Below are 17,800 nucleotides of genomic sequence, written 5' to 3'. Positions count from 1 at the left end.
CTTCCATACTGTGAAGAAGGCACGGGCCTTTCAATCACCATTCCCCCTCCTCCAAGAATCTGTTTGAATCAAGTCACTGTTGTGGAACAAACCAAACTAGCTTGTATGCAGTGTGAGGCAGGGGAGTAAGACCCCAGGAACAAATCAATGGAAGTTTAACAACAGGTTAAACCTGCACAGGTAAAGGATTTTAACATGCACAAGTGCTGAACTGATTCTTTCCTATGGAGAAACCCATGGCATATACTCTGTTCAAACAATTACACCATGTTATTAATAAAACCACCCTCACAGTTAATACTGTATGTATATAAATAAAGGATTTTTTAATTTTAAAAAAAGAAAAAAAGATGGTGACTAAATAACCCACAAGAAACCATCCCTTTCCCCAAGCCAAAGCTGATTTTATTTGCCTTTCTTCATTTTTGCAGTCTTTTCTTTCCGCTTCTTCACATGCTTTGGGATTTTGGTTTTCCTCTTCTCTCTTTGGGCTTCTTTAACCATCTTTTTCCTTTCCTACAAAGGACCAAACACCATTCATTTAAAGCCAGAAGGAATGAGAGATTTTGAGCAGGTCGATCAATTGTTACATTAACAAGTTAATTAACACACCACACAAAAATGAGGTTATCAAGAGGAAGAAATAAAAGAAAAAAAAATCAATTGGAATGGTGAGGGGAAAGGAAAAAGGAAGTATAGCTTGGGGGTGGAGCTAAGAGCTGCACACTGGTAATGACAAGGCAAAATTCAAACTAGTTAAAACCCGAGTTTCATGCAACCTTTGAAGAAAGGGAACAAGAGGCACTCTTAACTCATGCTATTTACACCTAAGATTACAACAGGATGCCTGATCTAGGTTTTCTGCTACCTACAGGGCTACTATAGTACGTGTTTCTATATCATGCAAAAATACTGATCCAGTAACTGCTGGTAACTCAGAGCAAGCTGATCATCATCAGGATTGGCAAGAAAGGGTGCTATGCTGCTGCAATACACTATCATTTGTGCCGGACAGTGAGGAGACTACACTCAACTGGAAAATGCAAAGTCAGCATAATGGGGTGCAGGGTGGAAATAATTGCTGCTAATGAGTTGTTCAACCTACAGCTGAACACATAAGTTACCAAAAACCTCATCCTACTCACGCAAAAAGAAGTCCAAATGAAAACCCATCCACGAGGATGAGAAGGGACCAAGACTTCCCTGCTTCACATCCAAAAGGCAGCAGCTCTACTGGACGCTTTCTACCAATCTAGAGCACTGCATTTTTATTTGACAGATATGGAATGTATTATCTTACCTTTTCTAGGAAGAAAAACCTAACAAGCAAACCCCCAAATCTTGAAACCCTTAAGCCCAGCAAGTTTCATCCTTCTTTTGCACAGCACCTAAAAGGCTGCCAAAAGGCTCTCACCTATAGATGATACTCTGCACAAGACCCTCAGCAAAACGCATACTTGTTCTGCAGTTTGGAAAACAAAACCTTAAGAAAAACCCCAACCCCCCAAAACCCAAACCACAATCCCTTTGCGTGACTGCATTACATCTCTTGCCCACAGTAAAGCTAGCCAGTCTGTACTAACGGTACCACAAAAGCCACTGTGGTACATTGTCACCAGGTCTCCTGTTCTATAGATCAAATGGTCTCAGTTCCCCGGGCAAAAGGAGGCTAATCAGGGACCACAACCACAAGCCTGAACACCAAAGCCTGGGAGAGTAGCCAGAGGCACTGAAGAGCGGCCCAGGCTTCACTAAATTCTGCTTTGCATAGCCTTAGAATTCCCTGCAGAGATCTCTCTTCTAGCTTTGTCTAGGCTACAGAGAGCTATGTTACATGTTCCTCTACATAAAACCACCGGTAATAAAGCATCCATAATGAAATTCACTTTCTCTGCTCTCATTCTCCGCAACAGGAAAAGTCCATAGCTTGTTTCAGACAAGAAGTAGCAAGAACCACTCAGAACTAAATTTGGATTTTTTCCTGTCACGTAGGCAGAGGTGGGAAAAACAAACAATTCCTGGCCAGCTGACCTTTTTGTCCAAGCTAACTTCAGCAGGTTTATCTTTGGGATGTACAGATTCTTTACAGCCCGAATCAGAGTCCTCTGAGCCACCATCATCATCACCAGAGTCTGTTTCTGACTCGTCTGCCTTCTTTTCAAGAAGTGCAGGGATCTGCAAGATATATCAAGAGAGAATTATATCAAACCAAAACAAAGCCTAATGACAATATATACACACACACACATATGCGCATATATATATATATAAAAAACAAAACAGAATCTGCTGCAAAGAAACCCTTAAGTGAGCTTGTGCCATCTCCTTTACTACAGCCATCACTGAGTCTCAAGAAAAAGAATGAAAAGTAGGTTAATCCAAACTAAGAACAAGGAGTCTAGAATATACAACATAGAATCTTTTAGGTCAGGGCTCACAGCACAGCTGTATTGGCACTCCCAAACTAATTTCCATAAGTTAAACAGCAATTTGCTAACATATGTGGAAGCCAATTTTTAATTATACTTGGATCATACCCAAATCTACCTTGGGGGCACTGTATGTAGGCTTTCTTGCAAACACAAATATCTACACTGGAAAACTCGCTTATTCTTAAACAAGCCTGGAGACTGTACCACAGCCTAATCCCATCCATATTTATATTTCCATTTTAAAACAGAGTCTACACCACTGCTAGGTAACATTTACAGAGGAAGGAGGGGGAATCCACACAGGGCTTCTGCCTTGAATTATATTGCTACAGACTGATCTGTACCCAGCTTCTTACGCAACGTACTTTACAGAAGTGTCACTGTCAAGTACTTCAATTATACTAAGACATAATATCTTATCCCTAACACTGCAGGGTTGTTCTTTACACAATAATTACAGCAAAGCTACCCTGACCATATGAAAACTTGTAGTCATGCTACAATTTAAATCAATTACATTTTCCATAATTGGAAAAAGTCTTCCCTCCTCTCCACCTTAACTTTAGAGATCATGGCGATAGCAAGGATTATCATTTCATTCTCAAGCAACCCAGCATCAGCCACAGCGCAGGGAAGCAATTCATGTGGTGTGCAGACACACTGTCATGCCAGACCCATTCCAGACATAAATGGTCACTCTGCAGACAAGAGGCTTCTTTCATGGTGTCAGCTGCAAGACAAGGCATTCTCTATACTCCTTATAAGCGCTTTTCTGAAAATGGCTAAAATAAAGGATTTCCAAAAGACCCTCTCACCTTCTGAACACCAGACAAATCCTTCTTCAGTCCTGTCACAGTCTGGTAGAGAATCTACACCCAGGGAGAGAGAAAGAAAAATACATTATCAGAATACACGAGTCTTAAATCTTCTTGCCCAGAGAAGATTAGTATCTCAAAAAAAAAAGCCCCACTGTCCTAGTTCCGGCAGGGATAGAGTTAATTTCCTTCTTACTAGCTGGTACAGTGCTGTGTTTTGGATTTAGGATGGGAACAAAATTGATAAGGCACTGATGTTTTAGTTGTTGCTAGGTAATGCCTACACTAGCCAAGGACTTTTCAGCTTCCCATGCTCTACCGACTGAGAAGGCTGGAGGTGCACAAGAAGCTGGGAGGGGGCACAGCCAAACTGGCCAAAGGGACATTCCATACCATGTGACGTCATGCTCAGTACATGAACTGGGGAAAGCTGGCTGAGGGGGGGCCGCTGCTCGGGGACTGGCTGGGCATCGGTTGGCGGGTGGTGAGCAATTGTACTGTGCATCACTTGCTTTGTGTATTATTATCATATTATTATTATTATAATTTTATTTCAATTATTAAACTGTTTTTATCTCAACCCACGAGTCTCTCTCACTTGTGCTTTTCCAGTTCACTCCCCCATCCCACCGGGTGGGGGGGAGTGAGCGAGCAGCTGGGTGGTGCTTAGTTGCCGACTGAGGTTAAACCACGACACCCACCCAGGAAAAAACCCACAATGTTAGCATTAGTACTAACCAGATTATTTTAAAGTATGACACTAGATTCAGTACTCCACGCCTTGGTAAAAAGGCTTCTGTTTTTGTCTGTTGCTATGAGTTTCCAGTAAGAAGAATTCATATTCCCTCCCTCTTTTTTGCAGTGCCTCAGCATGTCTACTCACATTATCTTGCTGAATATTCAATGCCATATCCTCTTCTTTCAATTTCGTCATTATATCCACGTCTCTCTCGTAGTTTTTAACTTCGGTCAAAGTTCGAGGTATGTAAGCCTTCTTAAACACCTAGTAGAGTGAAAGGAAACACAGACTTACTAATTTACATATAGTTTTATGATGTTCTTCCTTCCTAATTATGCATCCTTAAGAGAATAATCATGAAGGATTTCATGGCTCGGAGAAACTAAAAATGAACACGGCAGTGATCCAGTACCATTTGAACTGCAGCGTATCTTTTTTTTTTCAGGAGCAGACTTAACATGCAACCTACACATTATTGATGGATCGTGACTAATAAGGCTCCCTCCTTAGCATGACTACCACCAGGCCACTTACAAACTTCTCCAATCCTTCCAACTTCCTCTTAACCTATTTGAGTCCTAAGGTTTTGTATTCTAAGGATTTTCTCTAATGTTTTTATTGTGATGTTTACAATGCCTTCAAGAGGCAACTCCATTAAAATCCACTGTTAGAACTTAATCTCTTTATATAATAACACCTGCTTCGACTCACAGTCCAACTCAAAAAAGGTTCCTGCAGCAGTATAGTACAGTAAAACCTAACTGCATTATCAACAACAACATACTTAAAATTTGTCATGCAGTCTTTTTGAAACAGTCCTCCAGCAAACTTAAGTCACTACCAGATCAGAGAGAAGTATCTTGCTTCTCTTTTTCATGGCATCAGTTCAATCCCAGTACAAATTCAGTACACTTTATGATCATAACTGCTAGACCAAGTGCTGTGCAAAGAGCAGAGGCCACCACCTCCACAGAGCTTGCCCTTAATTAGCTCTACTCTTTTGTGAACGAAGTGACACAAACTAGCCATGGTCACATGAGAAGTCTAAGACAAATAAACTGAACTCAGATGCTACTAAAGCATCTCTCTTACAGGTCAGTACCTTTATATAAGCAAAGGAATAATTGGTTTGCAGAAGATGGGCTTGCAACAAAACACTTCCGAACCCTGTAGTTCCGAAGTCGTATGCCGAGGATATCTTAGGAAACAAAACTATCTTTCCCTGGCCAACCTTGAGCTAGAAGCAGTTAGTAAAACCTGCAGAGCTCCAAGAGAAAAAGAAAAGTCTTTGATAAATCAAGTAGTATTGACTCCAAAAGATAAACACCACATGAACCAGTACAAATAGGTTCTCACCGATACAAATTCTGCTCAATGCAGAGTTGGTGTTTTGGTTTGGTTTGTTTTTTCTAAACTCTTCTGTAACAGATAGATAAGACTAAGATAGAAATTGTTTTATCTTTACATCCAGCCTTTCCAGAACGTTAGCAGTTTTCTGTAACAGACTTGAAATGGCTTCCCTTAATGTAAAAGCAAGGGAGAAAAACAGTACATGCAAGAACTGAATTAGACTGGGACTGGAGCTAGATATGTCAGTTTGGTCATTTGGTCAATGCACGTATCCAAATACCCTGCTTCTGCATCACTGGTCCAAAAACACTGGCATAATCAGATCTCTCCACTCAGTTTTTTTGTTAACTGAACCTGAACTGGAAGATTCATCAAGGGACCTAGCTACAAGCAAACATATTGGTTTAGGAAATGGAGTATTTGCCTTCTAACACCTACCTTATCACTGTCAGCTTTTACACACGGCATCCCTTAATACTTCACATCTCAAATAGTTCAAGACATCTCAGTATCACAATGTTTTGCTTATCAACTGTACATTTTGCCAAATAAAACAGAATGTTTTTCATTGTTGAGAAGAGGCAAGGTTAATATTAATTTCATAGCAGGAACAAAAATCCTCACTTACTTCCTCATCCACTTTATCTTGACTGGATCTTTCCTCCTCTGTTCTTTTCGATGCTATTTCCATTGCCTAAAGAAACATAAAACAATACAAAGTTATCACTCTTTAGAATCGCATCACTTAATCCAACTAACCATTCCCATCTGTGTTTCTCCCTGTACTCCACACCGTCACTCACAAATACGCCAGCTTTCCTTATGGCAACGCCTTGAGCGACACCTAATGGTAACCAACATTTCTGCAAAGCGCACTTGTAACTGCGGATCTCATATTAACAGAGGGAAAACATGCTTGCTGCTCCTCCCAGACTAAATTATGGCAGGCCCAGCATGACTACAGGACGTAACAGCACAAGTGAGCAGTGCTCCGTCCTGAAACTTGGCTCTTCTCACACACATTGAGCAAGCCAGAGGAGCATAAGTAAGGGGAACCACATAGCACAGCTCTGTCTCATTCAACCTCCAATATGACAGAAAGTACACAACATCTGGAAATCCCTATGCTGTACTGGTATTTGGACCACACTCATGTGGTCCTGACCAGGAATGACACATCAAATCTCCACTCTGAGCACGGCATATGTGGCCCCCATTTCTCTTGCGTTAACTTAAAAAGCTTCACCCCCTCCTTTTTAAAGAAACATCTAACTGGGAGCAGAGGACTGGCAGCTAGAGATGAAATGCTGCTAGCAGCACTAAGTCAGTTTACCTCCTCCTAGAATCAACGTGTTCTGCCAGCTGCTATACTTGGCTATCAAGACCGCGTACCTTGGAGTAACACTGCCCTGAGTCACTCCCTTCCTCCCTCAGCCCACCCTGCTCAAATCTGCATTCTTAACCCCATTCTCTATACAAGCATGGTTATATTTCTGCAAAGCTTCTCCTTGCCAAAAAGAAAGAACTAAAGTATCCTGGTTTCAGTAGCACCTGAAACAGATACTGGAGTTCTCATGACCAGACTTTTTGAGAAAACATAGAATGGAAGTGTTGTCAACCCATAATAGTATAAATGGAAAAGACCTGTATGCATTTTTGAAGCACTACCACAACATAATGTCATGTACCAGCTTCCTTCAATAGCAGGATGTAGAGTAAGTGAGATGAAGGAGCTTGAACTAGATCTGATTTTATTGTTCATGTCTTCCTACATAAGCAGCAAGGCCATGAGGTCTTACCTTAGACAGATAGTCATCAATGTTCTCACTTGTGATAGACGGATCAGTAATAAACTCAAAGAGCTCCCTCACAGTCATCACTGCAACATTGTGCTTCTGGAAAAAGTCTACCAGGAAACAAGGGCAGAGACAAACACTGTCAGTAATTAGGTGTAACATACGCAGCTGTGATGTTACAGTGACAGTTACAGCAAGCCAATGGCCCTGATGACTTGGGATAGTCTCAGCAGTATGTACTGCATCATACGGGATTTAGTTATCAGATGACTCTTGGCCATCTGAAATAAAACTGTTCATCTTCCAGGTGCAACAAATACTGAAAGGAGAGTAACTGCATAAATACAAAAGCCAAATCAATTTCGGCAAGAGCCAGACTTTATGGAGTAGGGGTTAAGAAGTAAACAATTTAAGACAGGTGTAGTATTTGCCATGACTAAGATGAAAAATGTATTTCAAAGAATAAGGAATGGAGACCTCAAATTTTTGCGAAAGAGAAACAGAAATATCCACTGAAACACAGTACAGCCTAATTATGATCCACCTAAAAGGGAAGACACATTAACGTATTAGAATTTTCCTCAATACTACACTCAGAATTGGTTTCTTGAGTCATGTATAATCAAATTCGGAGGCTGCACTTCCCTACTGAAAAACAGCAGTGAAAGACACTGAGGACTGCTTAATAAGTGTTTCCTACTGAAGTTCTCAGAAGATCTCTCACCATGAGAAATTAATCATAGAAAAACCAAAAAAATTTAGTTTGGAGGCAGCTCTGTGACCATGGAACCACAAGTCTTTGCAATGATCACAGCTAGGGCAGAGCATAAAGCAAGGTGTTTCTCAGAGTCTCTGTAGAAGGTCTACACAGAGAAAGTTGCAGTGACATAGAGCAAGCAGACAAACCACACCAAAACCACTGCAACTCACCAAGGAGAGCAAGCCAAAAAACATGAAAAAAGAGCAAGGGTGCAAGTATCTGAGCCAGAAGGGAGTTATTAGAAATCCATTAACAGAAAAGGAATAAGGAAAGACTAGCATCAAAATGCACACAGTCCTTTTCCCACAGACTTTCAAGAGTCTCTGTAAAATTAGAAAAAAGTCAATCTGAAAAGAAAGGGGGGACAAAAGCAGCCTGCAGCGACAGATTTCTTGTCCCCAGGGAAGGGGAAGTAGGGTGAAACACACCCTACCAGGAGGTGTGTGTCTGTTACACAACATGCATACTCACACATGAAGACCAAATTGTCATGAGAAAAACATCATAAAGGCACCTTGTTTATCAAAATACCAGGACAAGTGGTAACATCTCTAATAAGTTACTCTACGCCTCGATCCTCTCAGCGGACCTGGACAAGTAAGTGCAGGTAACTTCATAAAACACGGTAACTTCTTGCCAGCTGAGGAATTCCAGATGTGGATTCCACTTACAGAAGGAAACACATCAGTACGTCTGTGCAGTCCTTTAAGTAAGGGAAGTTAAGACTGGGGTGGGCGCTGCTGTAGACTGGGAATGATCTCAGATCTATCGTAAATCTGAGATTCAGCCAGGTGACTCATTTTGGCCAGATGATTTCTAGCAAAATAGGCTACCCTCTTCTGAACTCGGCACAATACGCTGCTCCCTGAGGAAGCCATGAGAACCTACGAGAGGGAGCATTTTAACAGAAGTTTGACAGCTTCTACGGTCAGTTATACCTGAAAGAACATAGGTGAACACAGCTCACCTTCCTAAATAAGCTATCAGAACAAGAGTTGAAGTGCAGCCCACTCACCATTAACGTTGGCACAATCTTTTCGCAGGAACTCCAGCGCATGCGGGTGGTCATGCTCCACTGCCTGAGACACATCAATGATGTACACGTCCCCGCTGTGGTACCTGCAAACAAACACAGAGAGCTGCACTAACTCCACCGCCGTTATACTGGAGATTACTGAGGGGCAGAGAATAAAATGTGCTTCAAACTTAAGAACCAGCAAACAATTGTAACGTATTTCTCTAGTATACACTTCACATATTAGGGTCAGAGTGGCTTTTTTGGGTCAATCCTTTCCCTCCTCTACACAAGCTGTATTATTAAACTTTAAAGAAATAGTCTTCTCGTGAACACAAAAAGCCATGTTATAGGTGGGAGGAGAAAAAAAAAAAATGACACCTTACTAATTTTTTCTCTAGTTGAGGTTTTGGTTTTTTTGTTTGTTTGTGAGGGGGTTTTGTTTGGGTTTTTTTTTTCTTTTGTTTTTTTGTTTTTGTTTTTTTAAACAGAGAAAGCTCAGATCTGGGTTAAAAGCTACATAATTAATTATATCAGTTACAAAACCCAGTCACAAAAAGGACCCCACCCTCCCTTAAAGGTAGATTAGTACTCTCACATAGAGGTTGCCAATGTATACATTTTAGATGTCACAATTCAGAGCAAAGTTTAAAAACATACAGCATATTAAATTCACTGAGATCTGCATGGACAAGTCTGGCATCTTGGTACATTCTTCTCATGTACTGGATGATTTGCAGGTACAGCTCCCGGACTTTGGAGTCAGATAACTGAGCATTCTTCAGCAGAGGAGCAGGCCTTGAAATTACAACACAAATAACAGAAAGTGAATACTTTTTCCTTCTTCACACCAGCTGCAAATGCTTTAACTGCTGTACCTGATCCTTCCACTCACTAAGTGTGTGAAGCAAGTCAGCAGGAGGAGCCAAGTGCACGGAGCCAGCATGAAGGGCAGCAAAGCTTGGTATATGCTTGCCAAAGATACTGGAGCTCTGTTTCCAATGTGAGCTAATTTGGACCATGCTACATTAATGTTTGTACTACAAAATGATGACCTATCTTCATGTATGATTAGCAAGCCTTTCCAGCCTTAATCTCTGGTTAAGCCACTTTGCAGATTCATTTTGCTCACAACTGAGGCTTCAGAATCATGCAGATTGTCTGCAGTAGTAGCTGGCAAATGTCTGGGTATTCTACAGGTCACATGCACGTGTCCTGGTTTTGGCTGGGATGGAGCTAATTTCCTTCCTAGTAGCTGGTACAGTGCTGTGTTTTGGATTTAGGATGAGAATAATGTTGATAACACACCGATGTTTTGGTTGTTGCTAAGCAGTGCTTACACTAGGCAAGGACTTTCCAGCTTCCCATGCTCTACCGACTGAGAAGGCTGGAGGTGCACAAGAAGCCGGGAGGGGGCACAGCCAGGACAGCTGACCCAAACTGGCCATAGGGATATTCCATACCACGTGACGTCATGCTCAGTACATTAACCGGGGAAAGCTGGCCGGGGGGGCTGCTGCTCGGGGACTGGCTGGGCATCGGTCGGCGGGTGGTGAGCAATTGCATTGTGCATCACTTGCTTTGTTTTTTTTTTTTTTTTTTTTTAATTTCAATTATTAAACTGTCCTTATCTCAACCCACGAGTTTTCTCACTTTTACTCTTCCAATTCTCTCCCCCATCCCACCAGGGCAGGGAGGGAGAGTGAGCGAGTGGCTGGGTGGTGCTCAGTTGCCGGCTGAGGTTAAACCACAACGTGTAAGAGTAGCATGTTAATTTTACAGACCTAAAGTAATAGTAGGTAAATTTAGAGGGTTTGTTTGTTTGTTTTTAATAAAACGTTGTGGAAAGCTACTATTAAAAAAAAATATTTTATTTTCTATGGATACTTACCTATCACCTTTACCAATAAAGCCCATGACAAGCACATGGCTTCTTAGCATAATCGGCTCTGGACAAGGTATCTGGGCTGTATTCAACCTGTAACACAGGAACAAAGCCACAAAAAAATAAAACCAAACTCTACTATTTGCATTGCACTAGTGCCTATAGGAGCTCTGTTGCTTTAAACATAATACACAATAAGAGCTCCTCTAATCAGGGAAACTCTCACTTGTGCAGAGCAACTAGGAAATGAATACAAAAAGCCACAACCATTCTGGCTCTGACTGACCCTATTCTAAGGATTCCTGCGTCGGACAAAGAATCTTTACACAGTTCAGGTTAATCTAGGATTGTATCACACAGTGTGCTGTTACTCAGCAGCAGCTATTTCTAGCTTTTCCTCACTTTTCAGTCAGAGCATTCAGACATTGAAGAGCTTCGAGCACAAGCAGCAAGACAAAAGAGTATCTTTATTCCTCCCTCCCCTTTCTTTTCTCTCCCACGGGGAAGCTTAAGACGCTTTCCTGAATACTCCAGAGACCCTAAAAGGTAGCGATAGCCACAGTCTAGCAATAGGAGAGTACCTCCTATAAACTTAAAGTTTCAGTTACCTTTGCATGCTGAAATAAAAACTGGAAGAATCACCTTATTAAATTCCTCATTTCTTTTTCAGCCCACGTCTTCACCATTTTTCTTGGGTTGCCTTTGCAATATCCATGACGAAATCTTTAAATAAAGAAGTAAAGACAACAGGGACCCTTAGCCAATCAATGCAGTATTAGCACCGGTGATTTTACCTTCAATTTACCTTTCAAACAGCATCTCTTCCCCACTAAAACCAGACAGAAGTCAAACTCACCTGAATTCACCACTCACATACTTATCCCGATCCTTAAACATCAGAATAGAGGTTTTGTAAATCTTTATTGCTCTGTTCTCTCCATTCGCAGTACTGGCGTGATATACATTAGCCTATCAGATTATGAAGGGAAGAAATAATATTAAAGAAAAACTCTTTAAAAACTAACATAACCTTCTCTCTTCTTCTCTTTCTAACACCTGAAAAAATCTGATAAAAAGACCTGATCTCACCCCGGCCCCTACTAGGCATCCAGCTGAGTGAGACTGCACACAAGGGCAATTTCTTCTTCTACCAGAGGCAGCTTACAGGAAGTACCTAAGACTGGGTAGGGGTGCGACAATGCACACAGGACAAAACCAACAATGCACAAAAAAACTCTGCCTCATCCACATTTTGGAGACTGAAACAAGCCCTTGTGTGAAGGGTTAATTTGAGTCTGTGCACTATTTAGGCCCTAAAGCATGGCCCAAGTATCTCACGTTGACACCTCTACACAGGGTGGAAGTATGCCTTTAATCAGCATCCAAGGACTTGGAAGAAAACCAGATCAGCCTAGGGACTAGGCATTCTAAAACTGATTTATTCATTCACTTGGAAATTTGTGCTCTGGTTTTAATTATCTACAATATTACTTGATAATAACAGCACACAAACATGCTAGGTTTGTAAAAGCAATGAAGGTTCAATATTATTTTAAACACAATTTTGTTACACCATTTAGATACTCCCATGTCTGCTGACATGCGGAGCTGGTTTGATCTGCATGCAAGAGAGTCTTGCATGAAGAAAGAATTACCTGGGTTTGTATGTTTTTCAGGCACTGTTTAATATTGTGCGTACACATACCCTTTCCAAAAATTTCAGTTATAACATACAATTAACAAGATCCACAAATTTAAGATAACATATAAGTATTCTGAGAAATCTTTCATACTTGGGGAAACTTGTTTCCTTTAACATAAATTGCATTTTATCTTAAGATAATTTCCCACTCATCAAGCAACATGAAAAATAGTACTAAACCCAAGTATTTCAATACATCTTCTGAGCACCACAAGCTCTCACCTAGTTTGCTGAGAAAAAGACTATCATGTCATTTGTAATAAAACTTACTTCCTTCCCTGTGCTGATGCAGCCATTGATTTCTGATATGACACCTCTAGTTAGCATCTTGAACAGAATCATTCGGGTCCTTGGATCTAAGACCTCAAATTTAATACAGAAAAGTCAGCACAATTGCTCTCTTTGAAGAGGACAAAACCTACTAATACAGCCCGTTCTTAGTACCATATTAAAGGACCCAAAGCATCAGACTATATCTTAACTTGGATTATCAAACGATAATCCAAACAGCAGCCACTCAGAATTCTGCGATGATTCTAGAATGTTACTTTGCTTTTTCTTTCAAGATGATTTTTTTTTTTTTAAGCTAAGCACATGTCCTTGAGCTAGCTCTAGAAGAGACGTAAGAGAATGATTTCCCACCCACAGTTGCATTAAATAGGTTAAAATAAAGTTTCTTTTGAGATTTAGCTATCATAACTGAAATAGAGCAGCTATGTGGCCTTGGGCCAGTAGTAGTTCAGTCTTGCTAAAGAAGAAAAAAGGAAAAAAGCAAACCCAGCATTTTTTTTATTGTTCTTTGGAATTTAATAAAAGCTTAAGATGGAATTCTGCATTGCATATACGATCAAATCACAAAAATGAGCTCCAAAACGTTTATGGAAGCAAGTACAACCTTCATACAAGAAAGAAACAACAGGTCTCTTGAGGATAACAAGGGAAACAGAATTCCAAGGCAAAACTGTGTTCCTACAGTATCCATTTTATCATTGATTCCAAAATTCCACATTATTTGTTCTAGTCAAAAGAGAAATTTGATGCATTAAGGACTTACCTGTTCTACTGTTGCTCTGTCTGATTTATCTTTGACTCGGTACCTAGTAGAAGTGAAAATAAAATTATACAATCCCACACATGGACTCAGTACTTTGACAGAGTAAAACATGACATTCTGTATCAGAGAGAAGATGACAGCCTCAAGAAGTCAGGCTTTCAGTTCATACAAAAGCAAAGGTTTCTCCTGCAGGCAGAAAAAAAAAACCACAAACAAAAAACCAAACCCATAAACATCAGTGCCCTTCACTTTTACAGATATCTTCTTGCCTCCACTGAATTATGCTCACTCAGGAGAAAATTATATCTGTCTTAACAACTTAGGGCTATAAGCTGCAGGCTTAAAAAAAATATTTTTTTTTAAAAAAGGTACCTCTCCTCCCCAGGTCATCAGGTGGAACCTTCAAAAGGCTTCCAGTATTTTTTCTAGCCCAAATGCTTAAGGACCTCTGTTCAGAAAGAGTATCAGAGATAAAATAGTGTTTTGCTAGTGGAATGACACCCACCACTTCTGTCTTACTACACCAATACAATCAGATGTGCTACCAAGCAGCAGTGACAGAAGCATCAGAACTTTGGAATGATTTAAACAACTGATCTGGAAACCAAGAAGTTTAAGACCAGAAAGCAAACTGCATGTAGACTATGTACAAATTTTGGTTTTCTTAATAAATCTATTCAAAACACAGGATCACTAGGAAATAAGAACTACTCTTCTGGGTTCAAATTATTTAAATGAAAACAGAACCAGGAGTAATACTCACATGTCTGCTTCCTTCTGTCTAGACTTTTCTGTGACTCGGTTTATAACAGAGTCATCAAAATTCAGCTTATCTGAAAAACACATAAGAAATGAAAAAAAAAAACCAAACCCAACATCAAAGAAGTTTCCTATGTCTGAAATTGCCCCAGCAATTCTGCTGCCAGATGAGATGATATGTCACAACACAATGTTCAAACACAGGTGGAGCTCTTTATAACAAGCCCAGAAGCTTAGCTACATACCAGAGTTAACCTAGTGCTCCACTCTTGTCTACATTTCAAGGACTACAAGGTAACAACACAGATGAGTGAGGCAGTCCCACAGACTTGGAGATGTAACGCCATCCAGAAGTAATGCCTTTTGGATAACAAAAGAGATGTTTGGATAACATCTCACCATTAAATTTGTCCACAATTCTCTTACCACAATTGAATGTCATTTTTCTGAACAGAGTAAGACTCCAGGATTCTCTCCTCATGATGTATTTAAAATGGTGTTTGTTTAATTGCTAAATGCATAAAAGCTGCTGTATTTGGCTACATATACCAGCACTACTCTTTTGAACCTTCGTTTTAGAACCACTTTGTTATGAAGGAAAACACCTCTGTTTACTACCCTGTCAAAAGGCCCCAATCACAGCTACACCTAGCCTGAACAGGCTGAGCTGAACGGCCATTTCCATCACATAGTAAACATCGAACTACACCGGCTAGGACAGCGGCCTCTTCGCTTATCACAGAAGCTCTACCACTGTGAGATAACTGTTGCATAATGTACCACCCTAATACTACAGGGGTCTGCAATCATCTAGAAAATTGAGCTGTGGTAGCAGCTTTGAGAATGACCAACAACATCACAACAGAGAGCTGATACCCTCCCTCCAGCCAAACAGCTTGCTCCTACAGAGAAGCTAGGGAAGAAACACTTGAACTTTATGTGGTCTAGCGAAGTCAAGGGGGAGAAAAAAAAAAAACCCAACAAAACAACCCTGTGGCTCTGAGGGGGGGAAGGAAAGGGGTATGACAGCTAGCTAATGGAGACTAAAGGCAACTTCAAGTATGCAAAAAACATTTTTTAATCTGTCTGGCAATGGTTAACAGCCATTCCAGCGAGTTCTGTCTTCAAGTAAGCAGAATTAGTCTGAGAACATCACAGAGTGGTATCTGTTTTCATAAAAGACAACAATGCAATTATACTCACCTAAATTAATTTTATGTTCAAACTTCCTTAAAGCCTTGTCTGTAGGGGTAGACATTTTTGCTGAATAGCAACTAGGGGTCTGTCTATTTGCCTGAAACAAAGGATTTGTTAATATAAGTTGCCTTCTCTAGATAGCCCTTTGAAATACAGACAATATCATTGGAAAAGTCGGCTCAAATGCCTATGCCTAGAGCTATAAATAGAAAACCAGAAAAGGTGAGGAAATGGATATAGATTAACATCAGATTTTACTTAATTCAAGAAAAGAAAATACAGGTGACACATCAGTTAAAATTCCCAGAAGTGCCCCAGCTCAGGGTTATTTTTAGTCTGGGAATTGAGCTGCAAGTCTCTCATATTAACACTTTTGCTGTCTTTAAAAGGAAGGGAAATAGCAGAGAGAAACAAGGAGAAAAATGAGAAGGTAATGAACAGAGAAAACTTTCCAAGATGCTATCTTTTCTTACAGGTAGTCTTCTCCAAACACAATTAATATCTGAACACGATTTCAGCAACACTGGACAGCAGAAACCTCTCACTAAAGGCAAGAATAAACCACCCAGGACAAGCGCTGTGAGTCAGACAAGATATGCCATGATCAGCGCAAGTCTAATTTATCTCAACTATCCTGTTATGTTGGTATCAATAAGAAAAAAGAGGTTTTGAACCTCCAGTGTCCAAGCTGAGGGGAAGAAGGATGCTAGTTCTCACACCACGTGTGCTTTTCATTCTGCACAACACCAGAGCTTCTATGCCAACAGCATACATCCTAAATTAACGCACTTCTAGCACGTCCCTCCATCTCCTATGCTTTCTTTTGCCTCCTTCACTACTAGTCCAAAACATAACCTGTTTCACCCTGGGTGTGACAAGCAGGTACGGTCTCAAAATTAAAGAGAAAAGATGGGGAAGATGCTCAAAAACACAGAGGAAAAATACCAGAAAGTAAGCAACATCAGTAGAGATCGGGGTGGGCAAAGAAAGGTTGAGAAAGCTAAGGAACAGAAGGAAAACTGCAGTGACAAAGACAATCCAGCAATAGAGACAAGGAAATCAAAAGGAGCTCTGGCTACAACGTACATACACACATGGCATAGCAGAGGAACAGACTCAAAGGAAGGGGATCCTCTCAAGGAAAGATTTCCGTTTGCATTTATGCTCAACTTAACACTAACAAAGAACAAAGCCTCCAGGTTAGCTCCACTTGCTCTTGGGCACCCTTCAACAAAATAGCCTTCAACATACCTGTGGGTTGCATCCACCAGCAGCATTGTGGCGCTTCATGAGTCTTCCCACCTCGTCATCCCAGTCCCAGTCTTCATCTTCCTCTTCATCATCATTGTCGTCATCACCATCTCCTTCCTCAGTGTTAAATTCTTCGCACATACACGACTGGCAGTTCTCAGTGACCTCACCTTCTTTAACTGTTTCTGCATCTTGCGTAAATTCACTTCAAACAAATACAGATGTTTATATAACTACAAGTGATTGTTACAGTCATCAAAAATTCAATACATTTATCCCAAGAAATCATTTCACAAGGTTAGCTCTCCATGATATGTTTCTCACTTCACCCATCTTTAAGCAAGCATATATGAGGACGTCGCTGCCTTTAAAGAATGACTTTAAACATTTAAATTATCTTTTTCACCACATCAGTGCTGCCTTCTAACTTGTTCTGCAGTTACACACATTTGGATCTCTCCGACTCCAATCAGATGAGCACACCAGATCAGGCCAGCTGGCTCCTCCACCAGAGATGAGCCACTCTGCTTGCTGCCACAGCAGATGTCCACCTGACAAGGAATCACACAAAATCCCACTGGAGGCAGACAGCCAACCTGCTGGTAACTCAGGGCACCAGCACAACCTACGTGGAAAAAGTTAGACCTAAAAAAGAATTTGTGGGAGAAATGAACCCTTTTGACTTACTCATGTCTTAATGTCTGTAGTACGTCACATTTTGCTGCCGGAACAAGTATGTCCCAAAGCAGACTCTCTGCCGGCATTTGACATTTAACTAAATAAATGGTAAACTAGAAAGAAAATGGCTCTAATACACAACACAAGACCGTTCCTTATTCACTCCCCACTAAATATAAAAACCTCTAGGCTTTCAGTCCAACAGAAAACGTGCTTTAACTCCAAACCGAATCAAACCGATCTGCTGTCCTGGGCAACCCAGTGTTCTCTTACGCGGTTTCACATGTCCAGTTACAATCGAATAACGCCAAGGTGAAATTGCCTCCACCCCCCACCCCCCCCCCAGCCTGCAGCTGGGTCTGGCCGT

The 17,800-nt window shown here is 40.8% G+C and overlaps 1 protein-coding gene across 2 annotated transcripts; it reads right to left on the bottom strand.

Moving 5' to 3' along the window:
• Positions 1–380: 380 nt before the first annotated feature.
• RIOK1 (RIO kinase 1) lies at positions 381–17,177 on the bottom strand. 2 transcript variants are annotated; one of them, XM_009326467.1, is made up of 17 exons: positions 17,162–17,177; positions 16,756–16,960; positions 15,511–15,601; positions 14,312–14,381; positions 13,549–13,591; positions 12,765–12,857; positions 11,649–11,761; positions 11,435–11,515; positions 10,799–10,885; positions 9,568–9,705; positions 8,908–9,011; positions 7,136–7,242; positions 5,965–6,030; positions 4,131–4,250; positions 3,248–3,301; positions 2,032–2,175; positions 381–516 (listed from the first exon to the last, which is right to left on the bottom strand). In XM_009326467.1, the coding sequence occupies exons 1-17, from the start codon at positions 17,164–17,166 to the stop codon at positions 406–408; spliced, it is 1,632 nt and encodes a 543-aa protein (XP_009324742.1). In that variant the 5' UTR covers positions 17,167–17,177; the 3' UTR covers positions 381–405. The 2 variants fall into 2 exon arrangements, with proteins under 2 accessions (XP_009324742.1, XP_009324743.1); XM_009326468.1 differs by lacking the exons at positions 15,511–15,601; positions 17,162–17,177 and having other exon boundaries at positions 16,756–16,860.
• Between the last annotated feature and the right edge of the window lie 623 nt (positions 17,178–17,800).

This window comes from Pygoscelis adeliae, unplaced genomic scaffold, assembly GCF_000699105.1.
Source record: "Pygoscelis adeliae isolate BGI_AS28 unplaced genomic scaffold, ASM69910v1 Scaffold186, whole genome shotgun sequence".
Taxonomy (NCBI): Eukaryota; Metazoa; Chordata; class Aves; order Sphenisciformes; family Spheniscidae; genus Pygoscelis; species Pygoscelis adeliae.
The sequence above is the reverse complement of the archived record's forward strand: the minus strand, read 5'-3'. Positions and strand labels throughout refer to the sequence as shown.